Raw genomic sequence first — 14,366 nt, 5'->3', positions numbered from 1 at the left:
CACATTCACTTCTATGTTCCTGACAAAAATACTTGCACTTATGTAGCTCTTGAAACTTAGAAAAACATCTCAAGATGCTCCAGAGAAATAAAGTCAGACAGAAGCAGACTGACCAAAAGATAGGTGATTGAAAGTTGTCAAAATATGTTTTAAGAGGAGCCTTAAAAGAGCAGAGGGATTAGGAAGGGAAGTCTAGAAGTAAGGACCCAGACAGCTGTAGGCAGCAACTAAAAGATGCAAGATGAACATCCACTATTCTATCCATGAACATAACAGTGGCTCAAAATCACACCAGGGTCTTGCACTTTGTCAAAAGTACACTACTGGAGTTGGAGCTGTACAGCGAGAGACATAAAATTAACCAAGTTTATATCTCCTGTTTGCCATTGTAAACACTGCAAATCTAAATCAATTCAGGTTCCCAACTTGCAACTTTCTGCTGGATTGTTTTGTCTTATAGCAAATTTGCAAAATGCCTGTACAAAAGCTGGTGGATTTCACAAGCAAATCTGCATTAGCAACATATCATCCAGCAGCTCATATGCCTCTAGCACTGTCCCATCCAATCTTACACTGCATGTAAAGTAGGACCTGAAGTATGATTCTAAACACTATTTACAAAAAGTGTTGCAAAATTCTAAAATAAAAGGATCAAGACACGTACACACAAATACATTCTAACAAATACTTTTTCAGTTGCCTTGTAAATCCAAAAAAAGCACAGAGTTGACCAAAACAGAGAATAAAGATGACACCATGTTTTTTATACCCTGTCACTGGTCACTCTTTCAGTGTAATTGGGGTAATTTCACCAGTGGAGTCAGTGCCTTCAAATATAGCTTTGAGCAGAAACAGCATATTAGGCCAGAATTTCCTGTAGCAGTGCGCTATTGCTTTGGACATAGCTTTCTTTGGCAAGTTTAATGCACCGTGAGCGGACAAATATACCAATTTCCTAAAAGAAAGTTGGGGGCAAGAAAATGTTTTCTGCAAAACTAATTGAGGAACAATGCATTTAGATAGCAACCTATGGATATTTGCATGTAATATGCTCCTCACCTCACATTTACATATATCTCTGAATTGCTCGCGATGTGCCTCTGAGACTAACTTGTAGCCCCTGGTGCATTCATAAAATAAAGGAGGGATAGAGAAAGAAAGTGTGACAGGGCAAAGACCACAGAGCAAACATTTATTATTTCACGAGTCCAGAATCTAGAATCAAAGTTCAGTGGGTGTATTCTTTCACAGTGGTCAGCTGGCTGAAGACTGATTTGAGTAATAAACTTTTGCAGTAGAGGTGGCAACCACAATGTGATAAGCATGTAGCAATGAATTGTAGTCTTATAGCGATGGTATAGAAATCCTGGCAAAAGCAGGGTCAAAGGGTGCTAAGCATTCACCTGGACAAAGCCCATGTTCTGAGCTGCTGCTGCTAGATAGAAAATGGTAGGCAGACTGGCAATACAGTAAGACTATGTTACAAATTCTTCCAACTAAATCATGTCACATGACTTCGACCTCTCCAGTATGGATTCAATAATGGATGTATATTCCTTTGCTGTATCTTGAGGTTAATATTTTGACCATTAAGGATTTGAAATAAGTTGCAGGGGTCCTTTTTCCTAGCAGACTAGTAGTCTCTGTTAGTCAATTGACCCTCACAGGACCATTAGCATTGCTTCAGAGATAACAAGGTGTCAGCTTCTCTAACTGACAAAGTTCCTTTTGTTTGAAAATTACAGCCAGTCATTATAAAGCATTTATCCAGTTTTTAAACTTTTTATAAATTAGCCATGATGATAGATAGCTATTACATGAAAGTATATTGCAAGGTCTTGGCTCTGTTTGAATCGCTTGGTGCCTGACACATGTATCTCCAACCTAAATTAATGAGAAAGCTACATTACTGGTTATTGTTTGCCTGATAAGAAACACACATTGTCCTGGAAAGATACACCTGTGCCTCACCCAGGTCAAAAGAATCTAGCCATGGGAACAGTAAAGGCTCAGAACCCCACATCAGAAAAATACTGTAATGGTGATGGCTGATACTGTACAGTACTTGAGCAAGGTACCAGAAGGTACACTGTACTACTTATGGGGGTGGGAGGGGGGGGGGGTCACCTAACTGAGGGTAATTGAAGAAATCCATCTACTCAGTGAGTTAGGGAAATAATTTAAGTTAGTCTGCAAAACTTACTGCAGTATGCTTGGTAAGGATGGAGTCTGAAGTAACATACACCAAGAAGAAAAATCATGGACATGTTTTGGTCTAATAATGGAAAGATGTCATGGTTATAGCTGATTATGTGTGTGTGGACTTGAGTGTTGGATACTTTAAGGTACTCATAAGATATTGTAAGAAACACTCTACCACATATGGGGTCACCTGACCTGGGGGTGTGAAAGGTTAGACAGCACACGTTAGGAAGTTAGTTTGCATGGCAGACTGAATGAGGCCTTTCCTGCAGTTATCTCTGTGATTGAGTGTTTTCTTTTAGTCTTGACATGTGACAGGTACTATTAGATTTCAATTGACTGAAATTGCATAAAAAGCACTGCTGATAAGTTTTTCTGCTCCTTATTTAACTAAGGCAACCCTACCAAATCCAGTGCCGTTATGCAAGGTTACTTGGACCCAAGAAGGATGAATTCCAGTTTCCAGTGATAGGTCTACCCCTCCAGGTCAGATCAATGAGCCAGATTGATGGGTCAATTATGAACAATGCCCAGGAGGATTTTAAACTGCATGGGTCAGATGTTGGATTCGCGAGTTCACCACAGATAATTGACTCAGTTTGAATCCCCCAACAATAATTTGCATTTATTTACATGGCATCTTTTACCAGAGGAAAGAAACGGTTCAAGGCTCTGGGGACAGGCAAAAAACTGGAGTTAAAGCCACAGTTAGATCAGCCATGATCTTGTTGAATGGCAGAGCAAAGTGTAGGGGCTGAATGGCCTACTCCTGCGCCTATTTCTTACTATGGTCAACCTTCTCTCATAAGCTAGTCTCAGTGAATCTGGCAAATTTACTGTGGATTAACATGTTTCAATTAACCTGTGGTTCTTGCACCCCAATTAAGCAAAATATGTAAGCAGTTTTTGTTTTTTAAAATACATTTCACTATCTGAGATGACTGTTATTATGCACCAATTTTTAAAAATTTCTGTTTTTCTTAAAAATTAACATGGTGTTAAATCTATTATTTGCGTAACAGCAAGCTTTGTGGTTTTGCCTGTCATTCTACCCTGTCCATTTCATTTTATGATGTGGCGATGCCGGCGTTGGACTGGGGTAAACACAGTAAGAAGTCTTACAACACCAGGTTAAAGTCCAACAGGTTTATTTGGTAGCAAAATCCACTAGCTTTCGGAACAGGCTGTTCCTTCGTCAGGTGGGTGGGAGTTCTGATCACAAACAGGGCACAAAGACACAAACTCAATTTACATGAATAATGATTGGAATGTGAGTCTTTACAGCTAATCAAGTCTTAAAGGTGCAGACAAAGGCAAAGATGAAGACGAACATCTCGCCAAGGCCATCCCCACACCCCCACTTCTTGCCTTCAAACAACCGCACAACCTCAAACAGACCATTGTCCGCAGCAAACTACCCAGCCTTCAGGAGAACAGTGACCAAGACACCACACAACCCTGCCACAGCAACCTCTGCAAGATGTGCCGGATCATCGACACCGCTTGACAATCACCAGGCAAGACTGTTCTCTTCCTGTTGGGGAGCACTTCAGCGGTCACGGGCATTCAGCCTCTGATCTCCGGGTAAGCGTTCTCCAAGGCGGCCTTCACGACACACGACAGCGCAGAGTCGCTGAGCAGAGACTGATAGCCAGGTTCCGCACACGAGGACGGCCTCAACCGGAATATTGGGTTCATGTCACACTATTTGTAACCCCCACAACTTGCCTGGATGTGCAAAATCTCACCAGCTGTCCTGTCTGGAGACAATACACATCTCTTTAACCTGTGCTTAATGCTCCCTCCACTCACATTGTCTGTACCTTTAAGACTTGATTAGCTGTAAAGACTCACATTCCAATCATTATTCATGTAAATTGAGTTTGTGTCTTTGTGCCCTGTTTGTGATCAGAACTCCCACCCAGCTGACAAAGGAACAGCCTGTTCCGAAAGCTAGTGGCTTTTGCTACCAAATAAACCTGTTGGACTTTAACCTGTTGTTAGACTTCTAGCTGCATTTCATTTTATCCAGTTGTATTTCCTAGTTTCCAGTGATGACTAATTTTACACCCACAACACAAGGCTATCTTTTCTCCTTTGTTTTCCATTAGACAACTTGCAATTGCAGGCTTGAGTGCTCACTGGACAGGAAACAAGAACCAGGAACTCTTCCTGAGCAGCATGACAAACAGCACAACCCATCATAGCATTTACCAGTGCATTGCACCATCCTTTTGATCGCGGCATGGACACATACTGCCCAGTCAATTCATGGTTCCAGCAGCTGGAGGAGCAGAAGTTTGGCAACAAATAATTGACTTTCAGCATCCAATCATAGAATGAATGTATTGTGACATGCACTACTCTGGATAATGCCTTCGAGCTACTGTCGTCCCAATCCTTAGTTTCTTCATCAACTATACTTCGTAAAAGGATAGCACAGGGCAGCTTGTGACGTAGCAGCCACCTTCATGTTCCAACCACTCTCATGTTCAATGATGCATACCAGCTGGTTATTTTAGCTTCATAAAAAGTAGTCAGCAAAAAAAGTTCTTACTTTCAAGGGAGCCCACCCTCCCAGCAAATGCTTCCACTTTTTCTCCCCCACATCTCTCTCAAATGGATGAAAGATGTCATTGTAATCCAAAATCTCTGAATCATGATAGACAATGTATGTGGTGTATTAGGCATTCTCCTAATACACCACAAGCTTATCCAGTTTAATCAGTCATTGGGGAGAGAAATACAAAAGGCAAGAACTGTTTGCCTGTTTTCAATCTGGTCCTGAAGAATTATAAAGCATTCACTAGAAATCCAAGCAACTGAATGAAGGTAAATGCCTCCTGTATCTTCCAATGTTTTTCTCACCCTCCTCTTAAACGATGCAGAAGCATCGTACTGTACTCATAGCAACTTACTGCCATACTCCACTGTTCAAAATAGTAAGTAGACTGCCAATATAAACCTACAACAAATAGCTCTGCAATTCTCACAGAAAATCCTTTAACAGCCATTTTCTGGCATTCCACACACATCACTGATGAAAGCATCAAATCTGGCGAACAAGAATGAACAGATATACCTCAATTCTCTTTCATAGGAGAATCTATCATGCTCCAATCTTAATGCTGGACTATGCACCCTGGAGAAAATCATGATTTAGTTGTCGTGCTTCTATGGTTCCTGCTTCTTCATTAGCAATGCTGTACAAACTATGAAGACTTTATTAAAATTGATTAGAGCTATGTTACTGAGGTTCTTTTGAGAATACCAAATGTACACATACATTTCATGCACACATCATAAGAACAAAATTACATTGCAGATCTCCTATCACCTCAAATGCACACGATGCTGTGAAAATATGCTTTAAGAGCTACTCATATCAACAAAATTCCTTTGGGAGATATTGTTCTCACTGTGATTTACACTTTAAGCACAGAAACACATCATGGAATAGCAAACAGATCCTATTTCTCCTGCCCCCAAATCAGCAAAGCAGCTTCAATACAAGTCAAACTATTTTTGGCATGAGATCATTATAATTTCCTCACCCCATCCCCAAATGCAAATTCTAGGAGTCTCATGTTAAAGATTAATCTTATGATTTTGTGGATGTAACAACAAAGAGCTGAGTTGCCTAGGTGTTTCCTGTATCAATACGGAGACTAATCCCACACAATAATGCAGGATTTAAGTACATAAGTCCCAATTGCAACATCTAAAGAATGAATTAATTAATTTGCATTTATATAGTGCTTATTATTACAGGAACTATCAATGTGCTTGTTAGCTAATGGATTAATTTCGAACTGTGAATGATCATAGAAGCAAATACAAAACAGTTTGCACATACAGCATGGAAACAAGACCAACTGATAATCTATTTTTGGCCTTATTAGTTGAAGGAAGAATGTTGGCCAGGACACCAGGGAAATATCCCACCCTTCTTCAAATAATTGCATCGGATCTTTTACATTCAACAAGTCAGCAGTTGGGACCCTGGTTAGGAAGGTAGCAAGGGGATCGTGCACAAATGACAAGTGTCAGCGGTCGGCCAACTAAACATTGTTATGTTTCAATATTTATTGGAGGACTTAAACCCCTTTTTCAAAAGTGCAGATTGAGAATATTAAAGAGAAAAAGGGACGGCACTATGACAGGAAGAGGGCCAACTTGTATCAAAAGTGAGAGTGTGATATGCAGGCCTCCCCTTCACTTCAGTCACATTATTTCTATTTGATTTATTATTGTCACATGTATCATACAGTGAAAAGTACTGTTTCTTGTGCGCTATAGACAAAACATACCGTTTATAGAGAAGGAAACCAGAGAGTGCAGAATGTAAGTGTTACAGTCATAGCCAGGGTGTAAAGATCAACTTAATGCAAGGGAAGTCCATTCAAAAGTCTGACAGCAGCAGGGAAGAAGCTGCTCGAGTCAGTTGGTACATGACATCAGACTTCTGTATCTTTTTCCCGAAGGAAGGTGGTGGAAGAGAGAATGTCCGGGGTGCGTGGGGTCCTTGATTATGCTGGCTGCTTTGCCGAGGCAGCAGGAAGTGTAGACAGAGTCAATGTATGGGAGGCTGGCTTGCGTGATGGATTGGACTATATTCACGATCTTTTATAGTTCCTTGAGGTCTTGGGCAGAGCAGGAGCCATACCAAGAAAGAAATGCTTTCTATGGTGAAAGAATGCTTTTCAGAAAGAATACTTTCTATGGTGCATCTGTAAAAGTTGGTGAGAGTGTTAGCTGACATGCCAAATTTCCTTAGTCTTCTGAGAAAGTAGAGGCATTGGTGAGTTTTCTTAACTATAGTGTCGGCATGGGGGGACCAGGACAGGTTGTAGGTGATCTGGACACCTAAAACCTTGAAGTTCTTGACCCTTTCTACTTCGTCCCCATTGATGTAGACAGGGGCATGTTCTTCTTTACACTTCCTGAAGTTGATGACAATCTCCTTCGTTTTGCTGACAATGAGGGAGAGATTATTGTTGCCGCACCAGTTCACCAGATTCTCTATCCCATTCCTGTACTCTGTATGGAGAGCCTTCCGAACTGGAATTAAATTTAGATCCTTGGTGAGCTTGGCACACAGCCCGAAAGCAGGCTCCATTCTTCAAACTGACCAGCTGACTGGACTAAACGCTTAAAAGCCTCACACCTTGACATTAAATACTCCACAGTTCCACCCAGAAGTAACATTCACCTCTGTGCCTTGGCTTCTAACCCAGGGCAAACTAATGGGACACAAGTTTTCTCTGGTATGCTAGTTTTCAAAACTTAATAGATAATGCGACTGACTGTGAACTCCTACCACAAAACCCAAGGTGGAATCATTGGAAACTGCAGTAAAAAATGCTTTTTAGAGGCAGGACACTGTACAGAGTGGTTTTCTACTCAGCACTGACATCCTTACTTTAATCCCAAGAAAAAATAAGGTCAATGGGTTGATCTTTTTTTGAAATAGTTATTTAACCAAAGGAAAAACCCTTAATGTTTGGAATACTAATGCATCTAACAGAATTGAGAGAAACATAAGCGGAGGAGCAGGCTATTCAGCCCATTGACTCTGTTCCACCATTCAATACTATCATGGCTGATCATCCATTTCAATATCTTTATTCCATGCTGTCCCCCTTTTCCATTTATGTTATTGGTATTTAGAAATGTCAATTTTGCTTTAAACATACTCAATCACTGAGCTTCCACAGCCCTCTGAGGCAGAGATTTCCAATGATTCACAACCCCTGAGTAAAAAGGTATTTTCTCATTTCGGTTCTATGTTGTCCTTGGTTTGAAATCATCCCCCGATTCTAGACTCCCCAGCCAAGGGAAACATCTTACCTGCATGGTGCTTCTTACCCTATCTATCCTTTAAGCATTTTGTAGGTTTCAATGAGATCTCTTCTTACTCTTTGAAACTCTAGAAGTTTCTCCCATCTTTCTTCATAGAACAGTCCCGCCATTCAGTGAACAATCGTTGCATTCCCACTCTGTAGCAATAATATCGTTTTTTTTGCTTTCTAAGCTAAGGGACTAAAAATACACACAATACTTCAGGTGTGGACTCAAGGTTTTTGAGGCAGGACTTTGCTTATAACTGTATTCAAATCCCCTTGCATTAAAGGCCAACATACCATTCCCCTTCTGAATTGCTTGCTGCACCGGCATGTTAGTATGCTGGAGGTTAAAGAAATAAGAGAAGATTGTAAGAAATGTAATGCAATAATCAGGGATTTTAATCTTTATTTAGACTAGACAAACAGTATAAGAATAAACTAACAAGAAATATAAAATCAGACAATAAGGGTTTCCACAGGCATGCAAAAAGTAGAGAAAGTAAACATAGGTTCCTGAGAAGCTATGACAGGAGAACTTACTTTTAAGTAATTGCTTGCTGAAAACGAGAGACATGTTGTCAAAGCTTTTTGTCTTGCGCTTACCAGGACAGAAGCAAGGATGCCAAATTTCAAAGGTAGTAACAATCTATACTGCATGGGAAATGCTTGCTGATTAGTTAGGTGTTGACTCTGATTGGCTGAGGTGGTGCGCCAGGGAACTATTGTTCCTCACTTCTTTGTTTACTTCAAAAAGATGCAATGCTTGGATATATTCCTTTAAGTGAGCCAAAGCGCAAGCCCAACTGATAATCTAAAATTGGTTGTTGTTGTAATTCTTAACACACTCAGGATTATTCAGCAAGTTCTGCCCAATCACAGAATCACATCTAATGTCATCATGTTTTGAGTTTTGCAAGCTTGGATTGGTTGAGTGTGGTCAATGCCCTGCCTACTGCGAACAGCCAAAGAAATGTGCTGTATATTTTTTATAACAAAGAGACAAAACACTATACCAGAAATAGTGGGAAACCAACATTCCACTGAGTGAGGAACTTAAAGTAATTAATACTAGGAAAGAAGATATACTTGAGAAATTGAAGGAACTAAAAGCTGAGAAATCCCCTGGACTTGATGGCCTAAACTTATAATTCTAAGAGAGTTGGCTGTGGATGTTGTGGATACATTGCTTGTGATCTTCTAAAATTCCCAGATTCTTGAATGCTCCCAGTGGATTGGAAAGTAATGAATGTAACACTACTATTCAAGAAAGGAGAGAGAGAAAAAACAGGAAACTACAGATTTTTTAGTCTAACATCAATTGTTTGGAAAATGCTGCAATCCATTATTAAGAAAGTGGTAACAGGGAACTTAGAAAATCATAGTACAATTGGGTGGTGTCAACACTATTCTATGAAAGGGAATTTAAAGGGAATGAAAGGGATTTTTTGAGGATGTAGCTAGTAAGATAGATGAAGCTAGTAGTGTAGGGAAATCCATGTTTAATAATTAGTTTTAGTTTTGTTATGTGCAATAATCAAGGAATCAAAGTGCATTAATCAATGAAACTATTAACTCAATATGTAAGACACTTGTATCACACCATGTGAGCTGTTGCCTATTCCTTTTTGACAAATGAAATGCGCCATGCTGCCTTACCCCAAAGTAAGGTTACATTTTATTGTTTTACTATGGGAGAAATGGAGGAGGAAATCTTCTGTTACATTTGAGGTCACTTGTTGTTTAATTACCAAATCAAAGGTTGCAGAGATTAGGCTCTGGCAAGTGGTTTGAAAAATATGCTGTATTCCTCTCAAGAGCCGATTGTGTTAAAAGGAAAACAATTTTAGGTCTCAAACTATAGTTTTTTCTTGAATTGTCTCAGCTTTTAACTTCTAATGCTTTAAAGAGAAACAATCAATTTATGTTAACGTAACAGACCTAGGCATTACTGTGGTTTTGTTGTAACTCTGAAACCAGATTCTGTAGTCAGAGGTGTAGTTATGTAAAGAACAAAGAAAAGTACAGCACAGGAACAAGCCCTTCGGCCCTCCAAGCCCGTGTTAATCTTGATGCCCTAAACTAAAAAAACACCTTCTGTCTGTCCTCAGGCCATATCCCTCTATTCCCTCCCTATTCATGTACCCATCCAGATGCTTCTTAAATGTTGCTAATGTGCTTGCTTCCACCACCTCCTCTGGCAGCGCGTTCCAGGCACCCATTGCTCTCTGCATGAAGAAACATTTTGTGACGTTTATTTGATATTTTGTAATGTATATATTGCTACCTCAACTTTAACACAGTAATTATCTCTATGCACTGATTTTATCTGAATTGTAGTTATTTTATAATTACTGTATTAGTTTAAGATTGTGTACCTCTTGCACTTTGTTTCTTTTTAAAGAAACTGGTTCAGGCATCAGCAGCCACTAGGAAGTTACATAAAGGTGTTTAAACTTTCTAGAGCACCCAAGATGTGTCAATTAGGTCTTTTGGGATAATGAGCCCAGGGCATCACTCATTAGGAAGTGACCACACATTCACTTATAGCTTGTACCCAGAGTGGTCTGTAGCTAGTTGAGATTGCAGGTTCTGTTAGAAAACTAACCCAACTCATTTTGACAATTATAATTGACACAAGTCTTACAATTAAGTCTGAACCCCACACCAGTGAACGTGGTACAAGGTGATAAATAAGGTGTGACATAAAAGGCTGTCACACAAAATAAAGGCTCATATGACAGGGAATATGTCAGCCTGGATAAAGGATTGATTAAAGAAAATAGCAGGGAAAAAAGGCTATTTTTAAGGTGGCAGGCTGTAAATAGTGGATTGCCACGAGGTTCAGTGTTGGGCCCCATTTACAACAAATCACAATATATTTAACGGCTTAGAATTAGGAACCCAGTGTAGCCTAACCAAATTTGATGATAATACAAAGCTAGACAGAAAACTAAACTACAAGGGAGGCACAAGGCATTAAAAAAGGGATTCAGAGATTAAATGAGTGGGCAATGAGGCAGACAATAATATGGGATGTTACGACGCAGAGGTTAATCCCCTTTACCTCACTTCATAATCTGGTTAAAGTGTTTGGGAAGGTGTTAACTGTTCGACATTAATATTTAGAGGTTCATTAACACAAAGACCTGACACTCACATTAAGTGAATATTTTACAAGTTATTTTATTTAACTAACCGGAACTTTAACTAAGTAACATATTAATTGAAGTAAAATTCAACTGTAATGCTGTTCGAATAAATACAAGGGCCATTCATTACCAAAACAGCAATAACAGAATTTTGGTCTCTCTCAAAGAAAATATACAACCAGGTCTGATGGTTTTCGGAAGATTTTGGAGTTTTTCCTGTTGATTTCTCTGTCCGTAAGGTCTTTCTGATTTGATACCCTTTTGTTGGATAGATGGAGAATACTCTTCAGAGATAGTTCTTTAGCTGGCAGAGTGCAGAGCCGCTCTAGAGATGTCCTTCTGTACTGGCTGGCTCTCAGTTGAACTGCTGGCAGGCAGTTGAGTTCCTCTTTTTATAACTCAGATGACTTATCAATTTTCTACATCAGGATTGATTTGATGCTGACAACAACAGCAAATTCAAATTTGATAGGATCCCGATAGCGGACTCTCCTCTTTAAACTGATAGGCTGTCAGGGTGCAAAAATCTGCAAAGCCTGTTACCAAGGCAACCCTGATGTTTTGGCCTCTGCAACAAATGTTGCCATCTGTGTACTCTGTATACCCGCATTATAAACATTCCAGCATTGAACACAAAACCAGCCTTTAAAGGGATCACACACTTTTTTCCCCCTCTAGCATTTTTTACAATTCTTTTACATCTTTACAAACATTCTTTACATCTTTGTAAACTCAACTTCACAGCAGGGAAAACATGAAGGTATTTGACTTTGGTTAGAAGAAAATATGTTGATTAACTCTTTCATATTGCTGTTCAGAGGGAATTGGGTTTCCTTATACACAAAAAATAAAGTTAACATATGGATCCAGCAAGCAATTAGAAAGAAAAATGATATATTGACCCTTGTGCAAAGGATTTGGTGTATAAGAGTACAGAGGTTTGCTGCATTCATACAGAGCTATGGTAAGACCACACCTGGGGAACAGTTTTGATTTCCACATTGAACTTGCCTATATGCTTTTCTTAAGAGTGGGGACAACAAAGGTGTACTATATTGATTCCTGGGATGAGATGGTTCTCCCACAAGAGAGAGAGTATAGTGGGCTGATATCATCTGGAGTTTGGAAGAATGAGAGGTGATGATTAAAGTATTATTCTCAGAGGGCTTCAGTGAGTGGATGTGGAGAGGTTGTTCCCCCGTTAGAAAGTCTATGCGGAGTCTCAAGATAAGATTGACTTCTTCAGAGGGTTGACAGTTTTTCGAAATCTCTGGCCCACAGAGCTGTGGATATTCTGAGTAAGAAGTCTCACAACACCAGGTTAAAGTCCAACAGGTTTATTTGGTAGCAAATACCATAATGGTATTTGCTACCAAATAAACCTGTTGGACTTTAACCTGGTGTTGTGAGACTTCTTACTGTGCTTACTCCAGTCCAACGCCGGCATCTCCACATCATGATATTCTGAGTACCAGGGACCAGAGTCGATTCCCGGCTTGGGTCACTATCTGTGCGGAATTTGCACGTTCTCCCCATGTCTGCGTGGGTTTCCTCCAGGTGCTCCGGTTTCTTCCGTCTGAAAGACGTGCTGGTTAGGTGCATTGGCCATGCTAAATTCTTCCTCAGTGTACCGAACAGGTGCTGGAGTGTGGCGAATGGGGGATTTTCACAGTAACTTCACTGCAGTGTTAATGTAAGCCTACGTGTGATACTAATAAATAAAATAAACATATTCTAGACCACTAGATCTTAGAGCTTTTGAGAATCAAGGAAGATGGGGATCAGGCTGCAATGGGGAGCCGAGGTCAAAAATCAGCCATGACCATACTGAACGCTCGAGCAGGTGGTGTAAGCCATGATTCTGTTTCTATTTCTTATGTAGGTTGATCCTAACATCCTTCTGCAAGCTGTAAATTTCACAGTCAAAGATTTTGCACCAGTCTGGTCTTTTAGCACTACTGTGAGAGCGATGTCTAAATTCTGGCTAATGGTCACAACTTCTGAAGTCCAATGCTGCAACCTCCAAACGTTCGTGAGGGTGAGGGTGAGGGACCCCCCTCCTCCTCCCAGTTAAAACCCAATGACCCATAAGTTACTAACCATCACCACCCCGCTCCCCACCCCCCCCATGCTGCAAAGTTAGCCATGATGTGGAGATGCCGGCGTTGGACTGGGGTAAATACAGTAAGAAGTCTCACAACACCAGGTTAAAGTCCAGGTTTATTTGGTAGCACAAGCCACTAGCTTTCGGAGCGCTGCCCCTCCATCAGGTGAGTGAAGGGGCAGCGCTCCGAAAGCTAGTAGCTTGTGCTACCAAATAAACCTGTTGAACTTTAACCTGGTGTTGTGAGACTTCTCACTGCTGAGTTAGAGCAGCAAAGCTGCACAAGGTCAGACAAAAGTTTCAAGTGAAGCAACGGGCCAGATGAAAACCTAAAGAGTCTGAAATCACTGTTCACAAACCGCACACTTTGTTGGGAGTTTGGGAAAGAGAAAGCGGCATGAGACACCCAAATAAACTCAATATTCCAATACTATCCACATCATGTTAGTAACAAACTAAAACACTTTCCCAAAGAGGCCTCTCTTTAGAAATATTAAACAACTTCAGAGAAAGCGCGACACTGTCATCTTTCTGCTAGGTTTTTGGGAACAGGGGTAAGGATCTCTGGGTCTCAGTGAGGTGACTGAGCTCTGAAACAGCAACTGGCTGCTTCAGGGGGACGCGGGTCAAACATCCCCCCGACCTGAGAGTGAGAGCCCGGCCAGGCCTGCGGAGCCCGGGCCCAATCCCAGAAACAAACCCTTCTCCCACCGTCCGCTCCCGCTGCACCCACCTGGCGGGGGCACAGAGCCGGCCGCCCGGCCCCTTTTCTCAGCGCTCTCGCCGCCTGCAGTGTCACCGAGGCCGCCATGTTGCCGGGATATCAGTCAGAACCGGGAGGGGCAGAGGAGGGGGAGGGGAGGGGGGGAGTGGGGAGTGGGGGGGGGGAGGGGGAGGGCAAGGGAGGAGGAGGGGGAAGAGGGGGTGGGGAAGGGCAGGGGCAGGGCAGGGAGGGCAGGGAGGGGGAGGTGGGGGGGCAAGGGGGGGGGAGGGGCAAGGGGGGAGGGCGAAGGGTGAGGAGGGGGCAAGGGGAAGAGGGGGCGGGGCAAGGAGGGGCCAACGAGG

At 41.4% G+C, this 14,366-nt stretch overlaps 1 protein-coding gene across 1 annotated transcript in view; it reads right to left on the bottom strand.

The window, feature by feature from the left end:
* The window catches only part of suclg2 (succinate-CoA ligase GDP-forming subunit beta), a 400,364-nt gene extending 386,207 nt beyond the window's left edge, over positions 1 to 14,157 (bottom strand). The window contains exon 1 of the mRNA XM_078209475.1: positions 14,035 to 14,157. Within this exon, the coding sequence (XP_078065601.1) occupies positions 14,035 to 14,112 (78 nt within the window). The 5' untranslated portion in view covers positions 14,113 to 14,157. The remainder of the gene's footprint in view (positions 1 to 14,034) is intronic.
* Between the last annotated feature and the right edge of the window lie 209 nt (positions 14,158 to 14,366).

The sequence above is a fragment of the Mustelus asterias genome, chromosome 3, assembly GCF_964213995.1.
Source record: "Mustelus asterias chromosome 3, sMusAst1.hap1.1, whole genome shotgun sequence".
Taxonomy (NCBI): Eukaryota; Metazoa; Chordata; class Chondrichthyes; order Carcharhiniformes; family Triakidae; genus Mustelus; species Mustelus asterias.
This window is presented reverse-complemented; position numbering and strand designations above follow the sequence as displayed.